The sequence below is a fragment of the Dipodomys merriami genome, unplaced genomic scaffold (genome assembly GCF_024711535.1).
Source record: "Dipodomys merriami isolate MVZ:Mamm:240054 unplaced genomic scaffold, mDipMer1.0.p SCAF_10, whole genome shotgun sequence".
NCBI lineage: Eukaryota > Metazoa > Chordata > Mammalia > Rodentia > Heteromyidae > Dipodomys > Dipodomys merriami.
This window is the reverse complement of record NW_027202271.1, coordinates 6348333-6375683: the sequence shown is the minus strand read 5'-3', so window position 1 is coordinate 6375683 and position 27351 is coordinate 6348333. Positions and strand designations below refer to the sequence as shown.

The 27351-nt window shown below is 39.5% G+C and overlaps 1 protein-coding gene across 1 annotated transcript in view; it reads right to left on the bottom strand.

Annotated features, from left to right (window-relative positions):
* The window catches only part of Lrrk2 (leucine rich repeat kinase 2), a 138154-nt gene that overhangs the window by 99452 nt on the left and 11351 nt on the right, over window positions 1–27351 (bottom strand). Inside the window, exons 4-11 of the mRNA XM_070038884.1 lie at window positions 26457–26545; window positions 21912–22046; window positions 17683–17817; window positions 13795–13926; window positions 10441–10560; window positions 8289–8443; window positions 8104–8183; window positions 5726–5832 (exon numbers count right to left, since the gene is read on the bottom strand). Coding sequence (XP_069894985.1) covers window positions 5726–5832; window positions 8104–8183; window positions 8289–8443; window positions 10441–10560; window positions 13795–13926; window positions 17683–17817; window positions 21912–22046; window positions 26457–26545 — 953 coding nt within the window. The remainder of the gene's footprint in view (window positions 1–5725; window positions 5833–8103; window positions 8184–8288; window positions 8444–10440; window positions 10561–13794; window positions 13927–17682; window positions 17818–21911; window positions 22047–26456; window positions 26546–27351) is intronic.

Here is a 27351-nt window from a genome sequence, read left to right as displayed (position 1 = left end):
GGACTTCTCAAATGAAGAAATAAAAATGGCAAAGAAACACATGAGGAAATGTTCATCATCCCTGGTGGTGAAGGAAATGCAAATAAAGACAACCCTGAGATACCACCTTACCCCAGTCAGAATGTCCCACATCCACAAATCAGCCAACGACAAATACTGGAGGGGATGTGGAGAACGAGGAACCCTATTACACTGCTGGTGGGAATGTACACTTATACAACCACTTTGGAAAGCAGTCTGGAGGGTCCTTAGAAAGCTAAAGATTGACCTCCCTTACGACCAAGTCATACCACTTCTAGGCATCTACCCTGAACAACAGGAACCAATATACAAGGACACGTGCACCTCCATGTTTATTGCAGCACTGTTCGCAATAGCTAGGATATGGAAACAACCTAGATGCCCCACCACAGATGAATGGATCCAAAAATTGTGGTATCTGTACACAATGGACTATTATGCAGCCATTAGAAATGACAAAATAATGGCATTTGCAGGGAAATGGATGGAGCTAGAAGGAATCATGTTGAGCGAGGTAAGCCAAGAACGAAGAGACAAACAGTACATGGTCTCCCTGATAAGTGGATGCTAAATCCAAAATGTTAGGTCATATGACAAAACTAACAGGACTTAAGAAACAAAGAACTCCCACTCATCTGGTTGAACCACTACCAAATATCCCCATGCTGCTGATCACATATATGGTATATAACATGTGAGCACCATTATATATTACAGATTGTGATAGACAATTTGCTCCAGGGAAGTTAGAATGAACTTGTGACTTTAAATGAGCATCATTATTCCACAATACTGTGAATTTCCGGAAATTATGTAATCACTTAATCACAATCAAAAAAAAAAAAAAAGAACCTCGGGGAAGGGAAGGAGGGAGGGGATGGTAGGGGGAAAACAATGGAGGGGGTAACAATGTTCAAAAGGAAGTGTACTCATTACCTCACTCATGTAACTGTAACCTTCTGTACAGTATCTTTACAATAAAAACATTAAAAAATATGCATATTGAAGTATAAAAAAAAAGAGGACACTTAGAAAGCTTTGCATTTGTGTGTGTGTGTGTTTAAAGGTTGTCAATATTAAGAAGATATGAAAAGCTGGAGCTGTGCTCAGCGGTAAGTACATGACACGTACATGGCCTTGGATTCTATCTCCAGTATTAAGGCAAATAAATGAATAAAAATTCAAAGTAAATAAAACATTCTGCCCAAATTGGAAAACTCATACCTTCTAAAAGGTATGACATAATAAGGTATAATAAAGCTGGGCACTGGTGTCTCACACTTGTAATCTTAGCTAGTCAGGAGGCTAAGATCTGAGGATCATGGTTCAAAGCCAGCCCCCTAGGAAAGTCCATGAGATTCATATCTTCAATTAACCAGCAAAAAGCTAGTAGTGGAGCTATAGTTCAAATGATGGAGCATCAGCTTTGAGCAAAAAAAGCTAAGGTAGAATGGACAGGCCCCAAGTTCAAGTACTGGCTTGCACACACACACACACACACACACACACACACACACACACACACACACACACACACACACACACACACACACACACACACACACACACAGAATGTATTTTTAGTTAGTTATTTCGTTTGATTCGGTAGGAAGTTGCCATAACTTTCACAAATTAGCTAGAGTTTACTCAAGGAGATATTTTAGAAGATAGAAGTTATCCTTGCTGGGCACTTGTGGTTCACACATGTAATCCTAATCAAGAGGCTGAGATCTGAAGGTCATGCTTCAAAGACAGCTCAGACAGGAAAGTCTTATCTCAAACTAACCAGGAGAAAGCCAGAAGTGAAGGTATAGCTCAAGTAGTGGTGTACTAGCCTTAAGCAAAACACCCAAGTGAGAATATGAGGCACTGAGTGCAAGTCCACAATAAATAAGAAGATAATAGGATAAAATAAGTTATTCTAGACCAGTGGTTCTCAAACTTCATAATGAATCTCAATCATCTGGAGGACCAACTCCAGGGTTTAGGATTCAGTAGATCTGTATGAGCCCTAGAATGTACATTTTGAGACAGTTTCAGGCAATACTGCTGGTCCATCGACCACATCTGAAGAACTGCCACTCAAAGCATGCAAACACTAGACCTGGGCAAGAGATTTCACCATGAAACCACTTTAGCATTTACAGAACATTTTCTATAGCAGATCATTTGCAAGCTACCCAGGAAAACTCGTGACCTTACACATTCTGGTTTAGCAGAACATCTGCTTTAAAAGGCAAACAGAAGTCAGACATGATGGCATAAACCTGTATTCCCAGCTACTTAAGGTGGTAGGGGCAAAAGAACCAAGAGTTTGAGGCCAATATGGGAAGAGTTAGCAAGACTCAATCCCAAAAGCAAAATACAATTTTGTGCTGGTAGCTCATATCTGTAATCCTACCTACTCAGGCAGTCCAAAGGATTGCAGTTCAAAGACAACACATGCAAAAATTATACAAGACTCTCCAAAATGACTAGCAAACTGCTGGACTGGAGACATAGCTTCAATGGTAGTATGTTAGTCAAGCACATATCATGCCCTGAGTTTAAACCCTGGTACTGAGCTGGATGCCAATGTCTCACAACGTAATCCTAGATACACAAGAGGCTGAGTCCTGGAGGATCAAGATTTGAAGCCAGCTGAGGCAGAACAGTCCTCAAAACCCCATTTCCAATTAACCACGAAAGCCAGACTGTGATGCAAGTTGATAGAGTGCTAGGTGTATGCAAGCATGCCAAGCAGGAGCTGGAGACCCTGAGTTAAGGTCCTGATACCAGCACACACTCGTGCATGACACACACACACACACACACACATATGCACACACAGAACAAAATACAAACAAAAGTAGCCTTTTTGTGGGTAGGGAGTGAAGTTCAAATAGGATAGTGACAGGCCTTGGGTTTAATCTCCAGTCTCAGACACACACACACACACACACACACACACACACACACACACACACACACACAACACACACACACATATTAGCACAGTAGACAAGAAACAAAATGCATTATCTATAGTGGTCAACCCACCAGTAATCTTTAGTGGCCGGATAGTCACAATTTCTGCTCCACTGACTAGCCCCTAACCTATCAAATCCTCATTCCTTCCTTCATTTTTTTGCTTAGCTAAGTGTACTCTGCTGTAGTCTCATTATCTGACTTTCACACCAGAGAAGTTAAAATTCCATGAGCCTAGGAGTTATTCTTCATTGTCATGTTTCTAGTGCCAAAGAAACTGTCTAGCATATGAAAGGCATTCAGCAGATAGGAATTCAATTAAGTGAGGAAAAACAGCACACAACATGTTTCAGTCTTGGTTTTGAAATGTGTGTGGTTACACAAACTTAGCTTTTCTTGTTTTAATTTAATGTATCTCTTATTTATTTATTCCAGTCCTGGGGCTTGAACTCATCATGGCCTAGATACTGTCCCTTCGTTTTTTGCTCAAGGCTGGGGTTCTACTACTTGAACCACAACTCTACTTCTGGCTTTTTAGTGGTTGAATAGACATAAAATTCTCATAGATTTGTCTGTCCTGATCTTGAGATCTCAGCCTCTTGAGTAGCTAGGATTACAGGCGTGAACCACTTAGCACCCTGCTTGTTTTGTTTTGCCAGGCACCTGATAGGTAGCCCTGATTGGCCTTCAAGTCTCAGGAGAACTGCTTTCACGTCCTGGGTGCTGGGGCTACAGGCTTGTACCTCCATTCTTCTGGCTCCCTCCCAAAAGTATGATTTTTCTAAATCATACTTTAAAGAAAATCGATCCAGCCTGGCACACCCAAAGCTACGTGAGTCTTTCAACGAGAAGTTGCCCGAGGGTGGAGATGAACAAGCTACTCAAGTTCTTAATATTCTACTAAAGCAAACTGCAAAGGTCAACACAGAAGGATCTGAGGACAGTTCATCTAGCACGTAGCCAAGGGATGGGGCAAGAAACTAGAAAGTTCAAAGGATTAATTCCCAACCAGAACATCAATCTGGATGTCACTAACTCAGACACCAGAATAAGAAGATCACCAAAAGGAATTACCACTTGGTGAAGAATTACAACACTAATAAGCCACTCTGTCTCTACTTTAAGGAGCCTGACCCAGAATTAGCCAAGTCCAAGCCCTCATTTTCTGGACTGAAATCTCTTGTAGGCTTCTTTAACTACATGGTAGAAATACAGGAGATTTAAGAATAGCAATTTATAGCTGCTCAGGTGTTTGAGACATGAGGATCACAGTTCAAAGCCAACCTGGGGTAGGAAAGTCTGTGAGACTCTTATCTCCAACTAACCATACAAAATCTGCAAGTGGAGCTATGATTCCAGTGGTAGAAACACCAGCCTTGAGCAAAAGGAGTTCAGGGGCAGCATTGAGGCCCAGAGTTTAAACCCCAGAACTGGGGAAAAAAATAATAGCAATTCAGCCAGGCATTAGTGGCTCATGCCTGTAATCCTTGCTATTCAGGAGGCTGAGATCTGAGGATCGCAGTTTGAAGCCAGCTGAGGCAGGAAAACTCCATAATATTCTTACCTCCAATTAGCCAGCAAAAAAAGTCAGAAGTGGAGTTGTGGCTCAAGTGTACAGCCTTGAGTTAAAAAGCTAAAGGACAGGGGCTGGGCCCTGTGTTCAAGGCCCAGTACCCACACAAAATTAAAGAAAATGAAAACAAAGTAAAATAGAACAGTAATTCCCTTTCATCCCCTCCCACTGTGGTTCATTATCCAAGGAGAAAGCCCTGACTATCCCTCAGGGTTCTTTCCATCAGGGAGACAATGTAAGAACGGAGAGAAAGGAAAAAAGAAAGCTTTGCTTTTGACTTAACCTAAATCACAGTTTAAAGAATCATGCATAAGGTGAATTTACTCATGTTCTCTACTAAGAGCTGCGGCTCCTACTGCTCCATGTCTCTGATGAATTTTTCAGTGTTTTGTCTGTTTTTCTCCCTCTAAAAATATCCTGCAAGAGCTGCCAGGTCCCGATGTCAGTAGGATGAGTTTTCTCTCAAGGTTTGCTGGCAGTATTTCCTGTTTCCGGAGACAGGAATCTAGAGCAGACTCAGCTATGATCTGCACCTGGGTGAGGCTTCCAAAAGTCACTGAGCCATTTGTCTCTCATTTTGCACTGAATCATGCAAAGCTGGTAAGAATTATATGCAAAGGATTGTTTTCAAGAAAAAGGTAGCATAAATATTGGACAAGTTTACCAGATTGGAAATTGGTGAATATCTTTACCACTCAGTCACATATCTATAAAATTATAAACAAGAAAAAATATGAAAAGGAAAATGGAAGAAAAAAAGCAATCCATTAGTGCTTATTATAGATTTTTAAAAATGCAATTGGATCCTAGCCCAAAATCTATCAACAGAGACTAATTCATAAAATAGGTTCTAGGCATGCACAGGAAAACTACATGACTAACTATGATGTGAGACTATAGATTATCAACATCAAATAGAAAAATATAAAATGTACTAACAAAAGGGCATAGTGTGCAAACATATAAAATATATGTCATGTGTGAATGAGCACTTCATGGACATCCAAACAAGTATGCATATTTATTTTATGCATATTTTTATTCTTATCAATCTATTGTTCTATTATTCTTATTCTTCTTTATTTCATTTTTTATTCACTTTTAAGGGGTCACTGTTTGAACTCAGGGCCTTGCACTCATGTAAGGAGTCTACTCCTTACTTACCATTTTGTTCCAAGAGAGTTGACAATGCAGTTGCAGACGCCTGGAAGACTTCCTTGGAGCAAGAATGCATCAGCATAGCAAGCATCACTTCCCTGTGAGCTGGAAACCTCCGCAAAGAGTAATGTTTAATAATTACTTCTGGCTTCTCACATCAGCTAAGAACTCTAACTCAAATAAGGCCAGAGGAACAGTATCTGAGGTCACTTACAGTAATGGCAGATAAAGCTTTCTTCATTTAAAAATTAGACTCAAATCTGTTAAATACCAATAAATAAATATGTCCCTTTCTTTAAAATATGATAAGAGAGAAGGCTCAATAGCTCATAGCACACTTGCAAGGATTTACAAGAAGGAAATTGACAAAGGGAGGAAGTTGGTCTCTTTTTTGTAATGGAAATAGGAAAGAAAAAATTAAAAATAGTTCCAAAGCACAATAGGTTTCAAAGATGTTGAACATAAATATACCTTCTTATAGAAATAACATATAATACTATATTATCTATTACATCTTATTATATATTGCCTATTATATATTTCATATATTATGTATTACATATCTAGAATGTATATTATAATACATATTATCGTGTACAATATAATATATTGTGTTACATATGGATATCATATACTATACCTTATCACATATTATATACTACATATAGCATATATAAGATATGTATCATGTATATATGGTATATTACATGTATATTATATGCTAAATGTAATAAATATATATAAGTGTATATTGATAAGTACTAAGGAATTTATGTGTTATGGACTAAAATGTATAAACTACATCATGAATCTGCTTTACCCTAAGTTCTTTGTGTTGATTTGTTTTTTTCAGGTTTTTTTTGTTGTTGTTTTCTGACACAGAGTCTCCCTATGGAGCCCAGACTGACTTCAAGATCTTCCTCCCTCAGCCTCCTGAGTACAGGGATTACAGGCCCATACAACCACATCTAACTTTTAACTCAAGTTTGTTCAACGTGGGATTATATGAATATTGGCTTAATATTGTTGTTAAAATAATTACTGTTTCTTCTCACACTTGGAATGTTTCATTAAACAGCATCAGTGCCATTAATTCCCTCTTTATTGGTAGTAGGTCATGATGCAAATAGGCTTTCAGGATTTTTTTCTGAAGAATCTGACTATTTTTAAGTTTCTAAAGAGGTCTGTTCATATTTCAAAAACTCATTGCTACCCCAGCGCAAAGAAGCCCACTGTACAAGCAGCTTGGTATGAGCAGAGGCTCATGGGTAGAAAGGAACCCAACATGACTTGGGTCTTGGTCTTGTTATGACATGCATGATGGGAAAGAGCGCCAGCCTTCCAATGCCACCCAGGGTCTGCAGCTGAAAGCCTCCTCCACAAGCCACTGCTTCTCGCAGCAGTCCTAAGGAACAACAGGGCAACCCCGCCAGATGTCGTTATTGCCATGTGGCTAGACATTAGAAAATGGTATGGTAGCTCTGAGTCTTTTATCATTGGAGATGCATCACTATGCCATTTTTACATAAGCTAGATAACTAGAAGATTCTTATTCCAGCAAAAATTACTGAACAACTTCTGACAACTCAGACACCACCACTTTATCTAATTATGCAAGCCAATTAGATGCAAATACTGTATACCAGCACATAATATGCAGCAACACTTAAGACAATAAGTGTCTATGTCAAAAATGGTTCTTACAGCGAGCTTAGATGGGTACTAGTGGCTCGCAGCTATAATCTCAGCTATTCCAGAGATCAGCAGGGTCATATTTCAAGCTAGTACAGGCAAAATTTCATGAGAACCCCATCTCAACCTCAACCATTATCAGAGCATGGTAGTAGGTATCTATCATCCCAGCTACCCTAGGAAGTGTAAACAGGAGGATCAAAGTCCAAGTAAGCCAGGGCAAAAAACAAGATCTCTTTCAAAAATAGTCAGGGAAAAAAAAAACTGGAGGTGTGACTCAGCAGTAGAGTAGTGCTATACCTAAACCCAGCACTCTAAATTCAAATCCCAGTGCCACCCAAAGCAAAATATGTTTCCAACAATAACAGTTTGTATGTATTTCTTTAGTTTGCGTGTATTGATTGAAAAATATATTTGAAATTTTGTGTGTGTGTGTGTGTGTGTGTGTGTGTGTGTGTGTGTGTGTGTGTGTGTGTGTACTAGAGCTTGAACTGAAGGTCAGCATTCTTAGCACTTGAATAACACCTCCACTTCTGGCTTTTTAATATAAGTCTCACAGCCATTCCTGCCCAAGCTAGGTTCAAACTGAGATAGTCAGATCTCAGCTTCTTGAATAGCTAGCATTATAGACATGAACTACCAGTATCCAGCTCAATGGAAATTTTCTATAGTATAAAATTAGAAATACTAACTGGTCATCTTCATCGCCAATCTTCTTGTGTAAACCATTTTGGTACATGAGAAGATTGTTTAATGCCCAACATGCAGCCTCCTGGAAAGGAAAAGAAAAAGAAGGAAAAAAAAGAAACTTAACACAACAATATGATTTATTTACAAACATAATTCTGAGTAATTATAATATTTATAAGTGTCCAACCTGCACATGTTTATTCTTTCTGTGCCATGTTAAAGCTCTATAACAGGCTTCTAGCCAGAACAGTTTTTCTTCTTCTTCCTCCTCCTCCTCCTCCTTCTCACACTCGGGAGTCTCATTCTTTTCCTCTAAGTCTTGATTTAAGAAAATGGTCTCAGCTGGAAATAAATTTAAAAAATAAATATATACTATGCATTTTATATGTATATAATTTACTGAAAGCTTAAATAAGACCTCTGTGTGTGTGTGCAGAGGGGCTTGAACTCAGAACCTGGGTACTGTCCCAAGGCTGGTGCTCTACTACTTGAACCATAGCTCCTCTTTTGACATTTTTGGTGGTTAACTGGAGATAGGACTGTCACAGACTTTCCTAGTCAAGCTGGCTTCAAATCATGATCCTCTTATCTCAGCCTCCTGAATAACTAGGATTATAGGTATGAGCCATCAGCTCATATTTTTGAAAGATTACCCATGGAGTGAGGTGGCATTTATGTAATAACCTTGCCTAATCATAATTTGTAATATATTTCACACCACTGAATATTACCATTTATGTGGGTGTAAATAAATAATGAAATGAGGAAGAGATTAGCTAGTTTATGACCAAGTCAAGCCAAAACCTATATGAACTAAAATGCTTACACTTTTTAGTTCCTTTGTAAGTCCCCTCTACCAGAAAAAAAAATGTTGCATTACATTATAGTGTAGGTGTTTCATCTTTCCTTCTCTCCATAGGACCCTCTTGTTCTAATGTGAGCATTCAATATCCAATGTGCCTATAAGAATTCTCCTCTTAAGACTGGCATCAACTCTCAGTAGGTGAATGGATCAAGAAAATGTGTGTGTGCATTTATAAGATTATTTCTTTGTTGCTTTGTAAGTCCCTTCCCCATGGTATAACCCCTGCTTTCACTGTATTTGAGGTTGGTATAATTTGTGGAGGGGAAGGGAAAAAAATCGTTTAAATAGGGATACAGGTGGACCCATTGCAACAATAGATGTACAAGTCGTTATGTGGAAAAACGAACTTTACAACTTTGGTGGGGGGGAGGTGGAGTGGGGGGGGCAAGGGAGGATGGGAAAAGATGGGAAGGGGAAACAAAGGAGGAGGCTACAATGCTTGATAAGAAATGTACTCATTATCTTGCCCATGTAATTGTAACCCCTCTGTACAGTATTTTCACAATAAAAAAGAAAAAGAAAATGTGTGTGTGTGTGTGTGTGTGTGTGTGTGTGTGTGTGTGTGTGTGTATAATGGAATTCTATGTCTCCATCAGAAAGAATGACATCACCCTATTCATTAGGAAATAGAAAGACTTGGAAAAAATTATACTAAGTGAAGTAAGCCAGGCCCAAAGAAGCAGGTCCCATGGCTTCCCTTATTTGCAATAACTAGTACATTTCTAGGACAAGCCAAAAAGTTCAAAACCTATGTACATATGACCATATAAGATGATGTTAAGCAAAATGAAGCCAAGACAGGGACACAAGTGTTTTTTTCTTGCTTGCTATTGTTTTTAACGTACTTATAATGCACTATATGATTCTCTTGTTTCTTTTGTATGTTCTTCCCTCATGGTATAGCCCCTGTTTTCACTGTATCCGATTCCGGTGTCCTGCATCTTGTATATACATTTTTATAATTTGGGAGGGGAAGGGATATAACAAAATGTTTAAATAAGGATACAGGTTGACCCATTGTAACAATGAGATATACAAGACACTATGTTGAAAATGAACTTTACAATTTTGAGGGAGGGGGGAGGGAGGAGTTAGGGAGGGAAGGGATAGTAGGGGAAAAACAAAGGAGGAGGTAACAATGCTTGATAGGAAATGTACTCATTACCTTACTATTGTAACTGTAACCCCTCTGTACAGTATTTACAATATATATATGAAGAAAAGATTAGCATCAAGGGACTGGGAAAGAATGAGGGGACAGAAGACACTGTATGAAAGGAAATGTACTCGTTACCTGACTCATCTAAGTAGTCTCTTGGTATATCACCTCTATAACAACAAGAAAGTAAATTAATATAAAAAAGACTGGTATCAGAACTCAGGGGTAGAGCACTTGCCTGGAATGCAGGAGACTCTTGATTCAATACTCAGCAAACACTACACAAACAAAATGCTCATTAGGAATGGTACTTACTCAGGAGTGCTAAGCAGCTGAGAGCTGAGATTTGTAACACTGCATTCTTTGGATATCTCTCCACAGCCTTCACCACAAACTCATGGACCTCGTTTAATACCAGAATATTGAAAAAATTACCTACAAGTTAAGCAAGCCATTAGCCCAATTCTCACATATGGAACTTAAAAATGGATTTTAGTTATTTAACCAAATTTCAGTAGGTAGATTCAGGAGATAATCTGACTGACATTAAAACATATTTAATGTAAATAATCTGATTGAATAAGTTTTGAGGAAATTTTCTTCATATTTGCCACATCATTTAGAGAGGTAGTATGGGCAAATATGGTCATAATATTCAATGTACATATGTGGACATGGAACCAAGTTACTTGAGGGGATAAGTGGGGTTAGGAGAAATGGGGAGAATAAAGAAGGGGTGACAATAATAATAAAAATATAAAATTGAGCCACGTTCATGCCACGCTCATGTGCCTCATACTATAGGAGACAGAAGATCTGAGTCTGAGATCTAAGGATTGCCAGCATAGGAAGGAAAGTCCATGAGACCATAGAGATTTTTTTAATTAAAAAAATTCTGATAATGCTTTTATTAATCTCAAAAGATAAAAAAGAAAAAGGAAAAGCTCCTATTCATTTGTATGTATACTTAAGTAATCTGTAAGCTACAAAGTAGCAGTGTAAAAGATCCTGTACTGCCTGGGTGCCAGTGGCTCAATCAGTAATTCTAGCTTCTCTGGATGCTGAGATCTGAGGGACAAGGGTCAAAACCAGCCCAGGCAGGAAAGTCCATGAGACTTTCTTGTTTTTATTGGTTCGTCATGGGGATTGAACTCTGGGCCTGGGAGCTGTCCCTGAGTTCTTCAGCTCAAGGTGAGTGCTTTACCACTTGAGCTAGTGCCACTTCTGGTTTTCTGGTGGAGAAAAGAGTCTCATGGACTATCCTGTCCAGGCTGGCTTTGAACTATGATCCTCAGATCTCCACATCCTGAGTAGCTAGGATTACAGGCATGAGCCACCAGCACCCGGCTTCCCTGAGACTTTTACCTCCAATTAATCACCAAAAAGCTGGAAGTGGTGATGTGGCTCAAGGGTAAAGCAGAATAAAAGGATCACGGACGGTGCCATCTCTGAATTCAAGCCTCAGGACAGCACGAGAGAGAGAGACAGAGACAGAGAGACAGAGAGACAGAGAGACAGAGAGACAGAGAGACAGAGACAGAGACAGAGACAGAGACAGAGACAGAGAGACAGAGAGACAGAGATCCTACATTACACAGAGCCTAAAGAACAGACTAAATGTTAATCAATAGCCTCAAAATGAAAAGAGCAGCAGTTTATATAGAACTGCTCTGGCTTCTCACCATTATCCTAGTTTGCCCTTTCTATATTCTTCCACCAAACCCACTCCACAGCTTTGAGTAACCATAAGTATTCCAGTCATTTCTGGAAGTTTCTCTTCAAAGTTACTGTCTAGTCTAAACGTGGGCTGTCCCCAGCTTTCTCTTTCCCTGGTAACTGGCAGGAGCTGCTCCACATGTCCCTTAAGTGTGGTTTTGGAGACACACCACAAAGGCTGGCTTCACATTCAGACACTTGATGGGGAAAATCATGGGAAATAATCTAAAGCAAGTAATAAATGTTGAATGCATTAAGTGCATACTTTGACAAAATGTTAATAATTTATTTATTGACTTTAGGCTTCTTTTAACGAGGAAAACAAAGTTAAACTTTTTTGTGCATCTATGCCAGTCCTGGGGCTTGAACACAGGGCCTGTGCTGTCCCTGAGTTTTTGCACAAGGATGGCTCTCTACGAATTAAGCCACAACTTCATTTCCAGATTTCTGGTGGTTAATTGTAGATAAGAGTCTCATGGACTTTCCTGTCACAGCTGGCTTCAACTGCAGTCCTCAGATCTCAACCACACAAGTAGCTAGGATTACAGGCATCAGCCACCTTTGCCCAGCTTCCCCTGGCTTTTTGAAATACATAATGCACAGCCACTGAATAACAGCACAGCAGAGTTCTCACACTTGTCTAAATGCTACCATAGAGCCATTCGGCAACCTTCTCCATCATTCCTTTCTCCTCCCATGCCCAGTCTAAAACCACAGGATGCCAAAATCTAAACTCTCTGCTTGATTTCTTCCTTTCCTGGTTGCATGGTTTTGGATATGTCACAAAGAATTTCTGCAGCTTGGGAGTGTGTCTCCCATGAGAGAGTACCTCCTTAGTAAGTGCAGTGCCCTGAGTTCAATCCTCAGGACTGCCAAAATAAAAGCTGAAAGCACACATGAACACATACACATAGAATGATTCTATTCTGGTGGCAAAAAAAAATTATATGGTGGCACACACACTACCCCGCCACTCCATGGGTTGTGTTAGGGGGATCTCCAGTTCAAGGCCAGTTTGGACTCCAGAGTGAGAGACTTGGTCTCAAAAGATGGTGGAGATGGGAGGAAAGAGATGGTAAGGGAAAAACAAAGGAGGAGGCAACAATGCTTGATAAGAAATGTACTCAGTACCTTGCTCATGTCACTGTAACCTCTCTGTACAGTATTTTCACAATGAAAAACTTATTTAAAAAGAAAGATAAAAAATCAAGTTGGGCACCGGTGGCTCAGGCCTCTAACCCTAGCTCACCAGGAGGCTGAGATCTAAGGATTATGGTTCAAAGCCAGCCAAGGCTGGAAAGTCTGTGAGACTCTTATCTCCAATCAACCACCAAAATGTTGGAAGTGGAGTAATGGTTCAACTGACAGAGCACTAGCCTTGAGTTCAAAAACTCAGGGACAGAGCCCAGGCCCTAAGTTCAAGCCCCAGGATCAGCACACATACATTCACACAAAACAAAAAATCAAAAATGCAAAAAACATAATAACAAATAACAACAATGGGTAAATGCTGTAAAAGTAGAACTAGAAAGCAAAAGATTAATACAAAATTCCCGAGAACAGTTACATTTATAGAGAAATCAAGGATAGGATACCTAATCCTCAAATTGGATGATGAGCTCTTTGCTTCATGTTTCTTATGTTAAACATAACTTCCATTTTTTAGGTGATATTACATAACGATATTTTAAATATGGTTCTAACAATAAAGCATTCTTATAAATCACATATTCAAAACAAATCAAAGATTCAGACTGCGCATGCATCCCATATATTTAGTTCTGCCATTCCTTTAAAATTCCATCCAGCATGGCAAAACAATTTGCTACTGTACAGTGTTTCCATTCCAGGTCTACCAATATATGACTTATCTACCACTTGCACTATGAATATGCTATATATACTTGTATACATGGCACTGTGGTCATGAATTAGGTAATGACTGTCACTTACCTAAGGTCAGCCGATGGAGCAAGCAGCAACTGACCTGCTGAATCTTTTCATGGATGGGGAATGCTCGCATAGCATCTATCACAATGTTGTAACACCTGACATTGCCACTCATGAGGACTTCAACATTACTGCCTACAATTAAAGAAATCATAGTGATTGGTAAGGCAATCATTTCGTCCTTTAGTACACAAATAATCATGTCTTTTTGGTTTGGCTTGCCTTGGTTTTAATGGTGGTATGGATATGTGAACTCAGAGCCTCTTGTTCCTCTCTAGTTTTTTCTGCTTAAGTTTGGCACTCTTCCACTTGAGCCACACCTCTGCTTCTGGCTTTTTAGTTGTTAATTGGAGATAGGGGTCTCAAGAGCTTTTCTGCCTGGGCTGACTTCCAACCATGATCCTCAGATCTCAGCCTCCTGAGTAGCTTGGATTACAGGAGTGAGCTACCTGTACTCAGCTATAAACACCTCTTTTATAGATGATAAATAAATAGCAACATAATGTCTGTGTTTCCAAATGTAAATATTGTGTTCTAGCAAACAGCTATAAAAATACTATGCATCCATAGCTAATGTAATGGTATGTAGGACTCATCTCTGTCAGTAAGAACAAAATTCTTAAATCTTTGATTCTTGGCTTAAAACTTTTTAAAAAGTGAAAATGTAGGTTCTTAAAAGTAACAAATTAATGTTTAAAATAGCCATATGAATTCAAATTCATTCAAATCAATAAATATGGAGGCCTATTTCCTAAAGAGGCCATTGTAGAATGGCACACTATCATTTCTACTTACCAACACAAGAAAAAATAAGGTTATGTCACATAATGAAGCTACTAAAGTAAGAAATTATTTCTCTCCTCCACTCCAAAACAGCCAGTAAAAGAGGTATTAAAATCAAGCTAGCTCCATGATAACTAAAGGGAGCTGAGAGGTATCATAGTAAACACATGAGTTAGGGCCAGAAGCCAGTGGCTCATGCCTGTAATCCTAGCTACTGAAAAGCTGAGATCTGAGGATTGCAGTTCAATGCCAGCTAGGGCAGGAAAGTCCATAAGACTCTTACCTCCAATTAATTAACAAAAACCTGGAAGTGTAGCCATAAGCACAAAAGCTCAGGGACAGTGCCTAGGCCCTAATTTCAAGCCTTTAGACTAGCATGCACACACACACACACACACACACACACACACACACACACACACACACACACACACACACACACACACACACACACACACACACACACACACACAATGAAACAGAAAGGAAGAAAAGAACCCACTGGAAAAATCTGAGCTGTGACTGAACATGGAGGAAATATTTTTTTTATCTTTTAGTGAAATGTTAACCATTCTCTAAAAATTAAAATCTGCCTTCAAAATTAGAATTTTTATATTTGTGCCCAACTGAAACTAACCATTTTTTTTCAAAACTATTTTCAGTATTTAAATTTTATTTCTTCTGGGTGCTGGTAACTCACAATTGTAATTCTAGCTGTTCAGGTGACGGAGATCAGAAGATCACAGTTCAAAGCCAGCCTGAGCAGAAAAGTCCATCAGACTCATATTCAACTAACCAGCAAAAAATCAGAAGTGGAGGTGTGGCTCAGGTAGAACAACAAGCCAAGAAAAAGCCAAGTAAGAGTGTGAAACCCTAAATTCAAATCCAGTATTAACACAAACCAATCGATTATATTTTAAACTTATAATTTAAAAAATAGAATGAATGGAAAGAGCCTTTTAAGACAATCTGCTCCATTAGTCTCAGGAGATAGGATTTGCACAGAAACTGTAAGACCAAAGTCTTCCATGAAGAATCAATGTTTCAACCTCTTGACTTCTACATTTTTAGCAGCTGCTTTCTTTGACCTTTGAGTTATGAATCAACACATTTTAACTAGAGTTATGTCATATGTGGGTGGAAAGCATTGAATTCCAAAGGCAGCCAGTCCCAAATAAACAAATAATGAGTGACTAAAACCCAAGGAAAGCTATTTTCTACTTGTTCTCAGGGATGACTCAGAAAAAGGTAAAGTTATTGTTACTGTTCTTCAATGTCATCTAATTATAAATGTTTAATATCCAGTGGATACGAAAACACTGTGATTTTTTAAACATCACTCACACAAAAAACTGGCATTCATCCACAAGAAGATTTATTTTTCTCAGTACTACAGTAAACTCTCAAGCTTCTGTCTGCCATCCAGGACTTTTCTTTGCAAAACTATGACACACATTATATATACTATATATGGCATTCTATTGTAGAAGAGTCCAGGATTTTAGGACACATAGGATATACTAGGTACTATTCTACTTTCTTTCCACATCCAGGGTGTGAACTCAGTGTCTCCAGCACTTACTCAGCTTTCTTATTTACAGCTGGTACTCTGCTACTTGAACCATGACTCTTGCATAGCTTTTTGCTCAGTACATGGAGATGGGGTCTTGTGGATTTTTCTGCCCAGGCTGATGTTAAATCAAAATCCTCAAGATCTCAGCCTATTGAGTAGGTAGGATTACAGGTATGAGCCACAAGTGCCCAGGCCTATTCTATTTCCTTCATATTATATAATTCATTGAGTCTTTAAAACAACTTTATATATGTGAGGGTGAATAGTTAAATGCATGTGTGTATCCTGGGTGAACCCACATGGGTACACACAAAATATGAAATGTCATTTTGTGCATTTAAAAATAAAAACAGACTCTGGAGCATATTTTTATTTAACCCATTCATAATCACTGTTAGCAAGCACATCAAATTTTTCTTATCATTCTTTCACTTTTCTCTGTGTATATGTGGGGGCAGGGAGCATTGCAGCTTGAATTTGGGGCCTTGTGCCCCAGTGCTTTTGCTTGGCTTCTTTACTCAAGGCTCTTGCTCTACTACCAGCTACATTTCCACTTCTGGTTTTTCATTGGTTCATTAAAGAAAGTCTCCCAGACTTTCCTGCTCCAGCTGGAAACCTCAATCCTTAAATATCAACTTTCTGAAGAGGTAGGATTACAGGCATGAGCCTGTTTTTTTGTTTTTGTCAGTCATAGAGCTTGAACTCAGGACCTGGGAAATGTCTCTGAGCTTTATCACAGGTAGGCTAGGGCTCTATCACTTTGGGACACAGCACTACTTCCAATTTTCTGGTGGTTAATTGGAGATAGGAATTTCACAGACTTTCCTGCCTGGGCTGGCTTTGAATGGTAATCCTCAGATCTCAGCCTCTTAAAGTAGGTAGGGTTATAGGTGTGAACCACTAGCATTCAGCTTTTTTACTTTTTTGTGTGTGGAAAAGTATCAGATTTCAGATAATTACTCAAATGCATCACAATAAAGTTCCAAACTTTCGTATGGCTTTTTGCACCCTTCCTGACCTCATTCTACCTCATACACTCTTCCCAGGACCCTCACTGTGCTTCTGTTTCAAGCAATTGTTTGTACACATGAATGCATTTAGACACACACACACATATGAGCCCATACATGCACACTTCATAAAGTCAGTGTACCAAGCCATTTTCATCTTTGTGAATGCATTATGCAATCTCTTTCTGCACCTCATACCTCCTTCCACACAAAGCTCTCTTCAAGTCTCTTCCAAGAGATGTTGCTTCACTTCTTTGTTTTCCTAACTATGTACTTCTGCTTTCCTTTGCCTTTTTGTGTGACTCATTGCAATCACCTAGGCACACATCTGTATCCAACACTTACCATGAACTCTGAAAAAGCAACAAACATGGTCCCAATATATAGAAATATTAATTAAATGAGTAAATGAAGGAGTTTAGCATCGACAAGTTGCTAAGTAATAAAATCTCCAAAATACATTAAAAGAAGACTTCCTGTGACTTTTTCACATACAGAAAAGCAATCACGTTATAGGATACTTACAAGGAACTGCTAGAGAATACAAACAGTGCAGTACATGGAGCACAATTTCCTCTTCACCTTTGAAGTTTTGTAATGCACTTAACAATATCCTATAATCTTTGTTCTCAACAAATTCAATCAATTGTTCCTCAGACACTAAAAAAAAAGGACAACATTATTGAGTAATGTTTAGAATAATATGGACATTTACTCAAATAACATGTTCATGAGCTTGGTATCAGTAGCTCACACCTCTAATCCTAGTTACTCATGAGCCTGAGATCTGAAGAGCAGACAACCTAGGCAGACAAATCTCAGAGACTCTTATTTCCAATTAACCACAAAAAGCCAAAAGTGGATATATGGCTCAAGAGGTTGAATGCCAGCCTTGAGCAAAAAAGCTAAGCAAGAGCTGGAGGCCCTGGAGTGAAGCCCCAGTACCCGCACCAAAAAAAAAAAAAAAAAAAAAAAAAAAAAAAACAACAAAAAAGCATAATCACTATTAATTTTCATGACTTAAGCCTTTTGAATAAGTCAGTAACTTCCATTTGGAATTATTTTATTAACTATGGTGAATAATGTTGCAATAAACATAGTTGTGCTGGTAGCTTTAGTATGGTCTTGTTTGTGATCAGTTGGGTAAATGCCCAAAAGTGGTATTGCTGGGTCATAGGGGAGCTCTATGTGTATGTGGTCTTTTGAGGAACCTCCATACTGCTTTCCAAAGTGGTTGAATGGGTTTGCACTCCCACCAATAATGCAGTAGGGTTCCCTTTTGGCCACATCCCCTCCAGCATCTGCTGTTATTAGAGTTCTTGATTATAGCCATTCTAACTGGAGTGAGGTGGTATCTCAATGTTGTTTTGACTTGCATTTCTTCATGTGTCTATTGGCCATTCTTATTTCCTCCTCAGAGAAGTCTCTCTTTAAGTCTTTAGCCCATTTATTAATCGGGCAGTTGTTTTTTTGAGGATTTGTTGTTGGGGGATTTAATTCTTTGAGTTCTAGGTATATTTTAGGTATGAGACCCTTGTCCATTGTATAGCTAGTGAAGATCTTCTCCCAATCTGTGGGCTTTCTATTGATCTTGCTAGCTATGTCCTTTGCCATGCAGAAGCTCTGCAGTTTCATGCAATACCACTTGTACAACCTTTCTTTGTGAAAATTTCAAAAACATGTGGTTCACTTAGCTGGAGAATGGTGCTTAACAAAAACATCAGAGAAAGCAGCACTCTTCGTGGCCAACATTAATATTCTTTTTCAATTTTATACCAATGTGTCCATAAGACATAATGTGAAATACATTAGATTCTTTACTGGTACTGGGATTTGAACTTAAGGCCTTGATCTTACTTGGTTTGCTTGTTGAGCTAGCTGTCTACCATTTAAGTCCTGCCTCCAATACACCTTTTTGCTAGTTGTTTGGAGATAGAGTTTCAAAGACTTTTCTGCATGATCTGGTTTCAAACCACAGCCCTTTCAATTTCAGCCTCTTGAGTAGATGGGATTTATAGGCAGGAGCCACCAGCATCCAGCTAGATTCTTTTAATTAGTGAAATACCATACCATTTTTTTATTTAGAGTAGCTTCCACATCATGGGTTTGATTTTATTTGGGGCTTTTTGTTTTTTGGGGGGATTTTGAGGGTTTGTTTGTCTTTTGTTTTTGTTTTTGGTGGGGCGTGAACTCAGAGCCTGGGCACTATCCTCCATCCTTGAGTTTTTTGTTTGCTTAAGGCTAGTGCTCTACTTCCTGTTTCCTGGTGTTTAACTTAAAGTAATTGGACTGGCTTTGAACCATAATCCTCAGTCAGATCTCAGCCTCCTGAATAGCTAGTTACAGGCATGAGCCATCAGCACCCAGCCCAAATCATGTTTTGAAAATTAACTTTATTAACTCTCAAAAATTAACTCCATTAGCTAAACTAGTGGTTGGGGAGATTTGATATTCCTAGGAAAAAATCAGAAAGTTTTCTACCCAACCTTTAGAATTACCATAATCTTGATAGTGATGGTGTTTCTATTAAGATTTTTCTGTTTGACATTCTCTTGACCCTGTCAGACACTGATGGCTCATACCTATAATCGTAGCTACTCACAAGTCCGAGATCTCAAGACCAAGGTTGGAGGCCAGCAGGGGTGAGGCTGAGGGGGAAGATGATCTTGGAGACTCTTATCTCCAAAAGCCAGAAGTGTAGGTGTGCTAGGCTTGAACAAAAAACCAAGCAAGAGCAAGAGACCCTGAGCTCAAACCCCATCACTTGCACCAACACAGGCCACACACACACACACACACACACACACACACACACACACACACACACACACACACACACACACACACAATTTAAAAACAACAACAATATTCCCTGGTCTATCTTCATATGTCCTGGAAGGACACTAATGTAATGTAATGTAATGATAACTCTTCTTATGGAAAGAGAATGTGCTCCTGAACTGCAACCAGGAAGGTGACAGACTGTGCAGGACCATAGGACTCAATCCTTATCCTCTTAATCCTTATCAAAAACTTTCTTTACTTGCTTCTCCAAAGCAAAGGGTGTATTTTTATCTCAAGAAATTGTGTAACCAACCTGCTTATCTCTTTTCTCAGCCAGAAAGAAAGCAAAAAAACAAATGTGAGGCTAATCCCTTGACAAATACACAGGACCCCAACTGGGCAAGGTGGCCCAAGCCTGTAATCCTAGGTACTAAGGAGGCTGAGATCTGAGGATCACAGTTGGAAGCCAGCCCTAGCAGACAAATCTGGGACTGGCCTCCAATTAACCAAGAAAACAAAAACCAAAACCTGTGGCTTAAGGGAAAAAGCTAAGCAAGCCAAGTGAGCCAAGCAAGGGTTCTAGGCCCAAAATTCAAGCTCCAGCCCAGGAACCAAAAATAAAATAAAAACGCTATCACAAAGTAAACATAGGATCTTTAGGAAAGAGTAAACATATATTAATTTTAGAATTTCCCTTTTATCCACTTTCATTCTTTTTTTGTATCTGTTTCTGTTTTCCTGTAAGTGGGCTTGAACTCAGGGCCTGGGTGCTACCACTAAGCTTTGTAACTCAAGGCTGGTATCTTCCACTTGAGTCACAGCTCCATTTCCAGCTATTATTTATTTGTTTGTTTGTTTGTTTTTCTGGTTAATTGTAATTAGAAGAGTTTCATAGGCTTTGCTGTCTAGACTGGCGTTGAACAGGAATCCTCTGATCTCAGTCTCCAGAGTAGCTGGGATTACAGATGTAACCCAGCTCTTTCATCCATTTTCTGAATGGATTATAATTACCTATAAGCTGATGAAAATCTTACTGGAAAAACGAAGAGGATTAACGAAGATTGGGTACTCTACCTCACTCCTGGAGCTGCCAGAAATCAACAGCACCACTGGTTCTCATGGTGTTACAAAAAGGTTTCTCAAAAGGCAGCAACAGTATCCAGTAAGTAGCCCAGCCACCCTCAGGCCAGTGGCTGACTTCTCAGCCCCATTTCCTCCTCCAGCCAATGGAAGGAATGAACAAAGATCCTAGCCAACTCCACAATGACATGATCATCTGTTATCTATGCAATGACATACATATTAGTCTTTTTCCTAAGGGACCTTGTATGACTTCCTGGCTTCTTACACAAAGCCCTTAGCAGAGTTTAAACTGGTGGTGACTCAATATAAATCCCAATTTAACCTACACTCAGGTCCACAGATATCCATTTTTTAACACACAACAATCTAATTACCTTTCTTTTGGAAGGGGGACAGACATTGGCACCTGAGCTTGGAGCCTCACTCTCTCACTTGGCTTTTTTACTCAAGGCTGGCCCTCTACCACCTGAGCGGCAGCTCTAGTTTCAACTTTTTGCTGCTTAATGGAGATGAGAGCTCCACAGACTTTTTTCCCTAGGCTGGCTTGATCCTTAGATCTCAGCCTCCTGAGCAGCTAGTAGGTTTAAACCACCAATGCCCAACTACAATCTAGTTTTCAAAGTCAATCTTAGGCCTTGCTCCAATGGAAGAAAGTAGACTACAATTGCATGATTTATAACCCAGGAATGAAGTTCACTCTATAGAAACACAGTAATTCCAAATTAACTTCACTACCTACCCTGGGCAGAACACTCCCATGCATTAATACATAGTATGATTTTGGGAGTTCTTTTTTCAGGCTTATACTTACATCCTACTTTTTTTTCCTACTAAAAGCTATTTTTAAATATACATTTGAGTACATGGAAGTTGACACTCTTAAATACCTCTTTCAAACAGCACATGTAACGCCTTGCATCCAAGTTTCTGGACCTCTTCGTTGGCTGAAAATGTGTTCATGGCATCAAAGATTAACAAGAAAATATCACTTTCTTCATCCAGAATCAGCAATGTGATCTTGCCTATTTCAAAGAGAAAATATTTGCTTTAACATTTGGGGTGTTTATGGTTACATGAGGACTCTGAGTGGTTTCTGAATTTTTTGTCTTTTCTTTTTATTTTATGCCCTTCCTGGGGCTTGAACTCAGGGCCTGGAAGCTGTCCCTGAGCTTTTGTGCTCAAGGCTAACAGTCTACCACTTGAGCCACTTCGACTTCGACTTTCAGCTTTTTGCTGGTTAATGGAAAATAAGAGACTCATAGACTTTCATGCCTGGACTGGCTTTGAATCATGATCCTCAGATCTCAGTCTCCTGAGTACCTCTGTTTACAGGTGTGAGCCACCAGTGCCTGGCTCTATGATGCTGTGGTGGTACATGCCACTGAAGAAACACTATTGAAGCACTCCCACAGCTACCCTTACCTTCTCCTACAATCTCTTCATCCAATAGGAAAACTACCAAGTTATTGTGATCCATCCTTCCTTTTTCTTCTCTTTGTCTGGCTAACTAATAAATCAACTCATTGCTCAGTTCCTCCAAGTGATATCATCCAAATGTCTTTAAAATCTTGTTGAAGCCAGTACTGGACGTTCACGCCTGTAATCCTAGCTACTCAGGAGGCTGAGATCCGAGGATCACAGTTTGAAGACAGCCAGGCAAGAAAGTCCATGAGACCCTTATCTCCAATTAAGCACCAGAAAACCAGAAGTGGTGCCATGGCTCAAGTTGTAGAGTTCTAGCCTTGAGCACTTAAGTGCTTAAATATAGTACTGATTAATTAATACCCAGGCAATAAAACTGATTCACAAATCAACCTCTATGTCAGTGTATGATATGAACTCCAAAAACAAATGTAAAATTCTTCTAGTGGCTCAAAATTCAGATTGGTTAGATAGGGATAAAGATAGCATTGGAGGTGTGACTCGGGTAGTAGAGTGCCAGGCAATGAGCGAAAGCATCAGATGCCAATTTCAAGTGCCTGTCTCAAACAATAACAACAAAAACAACAATAACAAAAATGGCAGACATAACACATAAAGATAATCTATGGCCTGTCATGACACTTTCTCTTTCCACAAAGCTTTGGGATCCTGCTCCAATGCTTCTTCTTCTGATGTTTTGGGTTCCCACTTGAATTCTTCTTTCAATAATGCCCTGGGCTCACACTCAAACTCTTCTTCCCATAACACCTTGGGTTTCTGCTCAACCAATAAAAGCAGCCAGGTGGCGATACATATGCAAGGCATTGAGTAATTAGCAAAGCCCAGGGGCACAGCTATTGGAGGAGCCCCTATGATAAAAGCCACACTCCAAGAAGACTCTATTGGAATCCTGGGTCTGGGTCTCTCTTTACATAGTATTTTTGCTTTCAAATAAAACTTGTTCTGTCTGCTTTATATACTTTCCTACCTTTTAATTCTTTAATACAAAGAGAAATGAAGCCATGCCCCTAGAAGGCATCATTAAGTGATAGAAATGAAAATAACTGTAATCTTTTCAAAACACCCATCAAATATCCTAGCTGTCTGCTTGCTGTTGACTTTCATTTATTCTGATGTTGGGAGTTTGTTTAATTCTTAAACTTCCTTTCTACCTTTCATAAATGAAGAATGAAGCAAAACTAAAAGTTCTCAAGAATGGGGGGTTGAAGTAAACCATGGTTAAAACTACTTAGTACAGTTGGGTGCCAAGGCTCACGTCTGTTATCTTAGCTACACAGCATCATGGATCCTAAGGATTGTGGTTCAAAGCCAACCCAGGTAGGAAAGTTTGTGAGACTCTTATTTCCAATTAACTGCCAAAATAACGCTGAAAGTAGAGCTATAGTTCAAATGGTAGTGTCAGCCTTGAGCAAAAAAGCTCTGGGACAGCACCCAGCCCCTGAGTTGAAGCCCCAGGACCAACACACACACACACACACACACACACACACACACACACACACACACACACAAAACCCTACTTAGCGCAAAACTCTAATTCATGCATGCCATTGAGTATTTTAGTAAAAGACTATGGTGAAATGGCTGTATCATTGGACTTTTCCTATCTGTTTTTAGACCCTGGCTTTTACTATCTTTTTCCTCATTATTATTACTTTGTTCATGTGAGTCCTGGAGCTTGAACTCATGGCCTGGGTGCTGTCCTCTTTGTGCTCAAGGCTAGAGCTGTACCACTTAAGCCACAACACCACTCAGGCTTTTTTGAGTGATTTATTGGAGAGAAGAGTCTCATGGGAACGTGTCTGCCCAAGGTTGCTTGTGACTGTGATTCTCAGATCTCGGCCTCCTGCATAGCTAGGATTACAGGTGTGAGCCACTGATGCTTGGCCCTCGTCATTGTTTAGGGGATTCATCAGCAGTGCCACTGATGATTGAAGTCTCCTCACCCTTCTCTCCATCCTCTCATGATCACTTCATAGCTGCCCTCGCAGCTCTGCCCAATGGTAGATGTTGAACAAAATCCTTATGTTGAAGAAAATCCTTCCAGCCCCTCCAGATTAGGTCCCCCATAAGCAACCTTTCTTCTGAGTACCCAGCATGACCCCAAGGGCAGCTCAGCTATGTCCACAGCAATTAGCATTCGAAGAGTCAGGCAGCAGTGGAACTGACAGTGTGGAACCAGAGCCTGCTTCTACCACGTAGTGGCTAAGGCAATCCCTGGCACTCCCTGCTCCTCTGTTTCTCATTTAGAAAGCAGACCTAAAATATTATTTCAAAAGAATGGTTGAGGATTAAGTTTTGGCTCCTTATTTTTTTTTTTGAGAGGTAAGGCGGTGCTGAGGGGTGTGTGTGTGTGTGTGTGTGTGTGTGTGTGTGTGTGTGTGTGTGTGTGTGTGTGTGTGTGTGTGTGTGTGTGTGTGTGTGTGTGTGTGTGTGTGTGTGTGTGTGCGGTGCTGAGGGTGTGTGTGTGTGTGTGTGTGTATGCACCCGCGCTAGTACTGGAGCTTAAACTCAGGGCCTGGCTTCTGTCCCGGTGCTTTTTCCCTCAAGGCTGGGCTCTATGACTTCCAGCTTTTTACTGTGTAATTGAAGAGATGCCCAGGATGGATTTTGAACCATGATACTCAGGTCTCAGCCTCTTTTTTTTTGGGGGGGGGGGGGGGGGAGTCCGGTCATGGGGCCTGAACTCTGGGCCTGGGTGCTGTCCCTCAGCTCTTCAGCTCAAGGCTAGTGCTCTACCACTTGAGCCACAGCGCCACTTCCGGCTTTTTTCTTTTTGCTTATGTGGTGCTGAGGAATCGAACCCAGGGCCTCAGGCATGCAAGGCAAGCATTCTACCACTGAGCCACCTTCCCAGCCCCAATCTCAGCCTCTTAAGTAGTGAAGATTACAAGAAGTAAGCCACCAACACTTATCAAAGATTGAGCTTAAAAAAGCATTTTACATGTGAAACTTGGCATCTTCCAGACTCCACTTTTTAAATGCTTCAGTTAGGAGGCTGGGAATGTGACTTAGTGGTAGGGTTCTTGCCTAGAATGCATGAAGCCTGGGTTCGATTTCCCAGTACCACATAAACAGAAAAAGCCAGAAGTGGTGCTGAGGCTCAAGTGGTAGAGCGCTAGCCGTTAGCAAAAGAAGCTCAGGGACAGTGCCCAGGTCCTGAGTTCAAGCCCCAGAACTGGCAAAAATTAATCAATACATAAATACTGCCATTAGGAGTCAGTTGAATTCAAGCTACTCTGGAGGCTGAGATCTGAGGATTTAGGTTTGAAGTTTGCCTAAGTAGAAAAGTCTATAGAGTAAAGCTCAAAACACAGCTGTGACTATAGCAGTAGAGTGTGAGCTTTAAACAAAAAAGCCAAGCAGGAAGCCCTGAGTCCAAGCAAGAAAAAACAAGCTGAATTTATATGCTATATTCATACCTTAGAACATATATTATAGAAAGCACGTTAAAGATAAGAGAAAGAAAGAAAGAGAGAGAGAGAAAGAATGAAAGAAAGAAAGAAAGAAAGAAAGAAAGAAAGAAAGAAAGAAAGAAAGAAAGAAAGAAAGAAAGAAAGAAGGAAGGAAGGAAGGAAAGAAGGAAGGAAAGAAAGAAAGAGGGAGGGAGGGAGGGAGAAGAAGGAAGGAAAAAAGGAAGGAAGGAAGGAAGGAAGGGAGGGAGGGAGGAAGGAAAAGAGACAGAGAAAGATTGATTTAATAGTAGCAAATCTATGAATGGCCATCAAGCAATAAGATCAGATTTGGGGTGAAAAGCTGGAGTTTAGGAATAGAAATTTGGAAGCAATATATAAACTAATATTTAAAACAAAGATATTAGATGATATGTTAAAAATATTTGACAGAGAAAGGAAATGAATGAAGAAGGAAGATTTTTAGAAATTGCTGATCTTTAGGTTACATGTTTCATGAGTCTTAACAAAATAATGGTGTATTTATTAAATCTTTAATATTTCTGAATCAACATTGAAAAATATAAAAATTATTACCTGAAGTTAGCAGGAGCTCTAAGGCCTTCAGTCCAATTGTTGACAGGTTTACATTAGCATGATGAACTGTTAGCATTTTAAGAATCAGTCTAAAAGTTAAAATAAAAAATCAGATAAAATGAAAGTTATATTAACATGTTTTGTAATATCTAAAATTTTGCAATGTATCTAATTTATTTTTAATATTTACCTATATAGCACATATAACATGATTTATCTTTTATATGTTATATAATTTACCTTTTCTATATTATATGTCATATTATTAATATAAACAGGACCTGGGTGCAGTCCCTTAGCTTTTCACTCATAGCTGGTGCTCTACCATTTAATCCACAGCTCTACTTCTGGCTTTTTGCTGGTTAATTGATGGTTAATTAGGGATAAAAGTCTTCTGGACTTTTCTGTCCCAATCTGGGTTTGAGCTCAACCTCCTGAATACACTCATTAGTATTTGTGTGTGTGTGCATGCACATGCATGTGTACAAGTGCACACATGTACACAGCTAGTATTGGGGCTTGAACTCAGTGCCTCACACTCTCACTTAGCTTTTGTCTTCCTTCTTCATTCATTTCCTTTCTCTGTCAAATATTTTTAACATATCATCTAATATCTTTGTTTTAAATATTAGTTTATATATTGCTTCCAAATTTCTATTCCTAAACTCCAGCTGCTACACTCGAGCCACAGCTCCACTTTTAGCTATTTGCTGATTAACTGGAAATAAGAGTCTCTTGGATGGTAAGGGAAAAAAAAGGAGGAGGCAACAATGCTTGATAAGAAATGTACTCATTACCTTGCTCATGTAACTGTAACCCTTCGGTATGGTATTTTCACAATAAAAATTTTTTTTAATTAATAAAAAGAGTCTCCTGGACTTTTCTGACGTGTGTG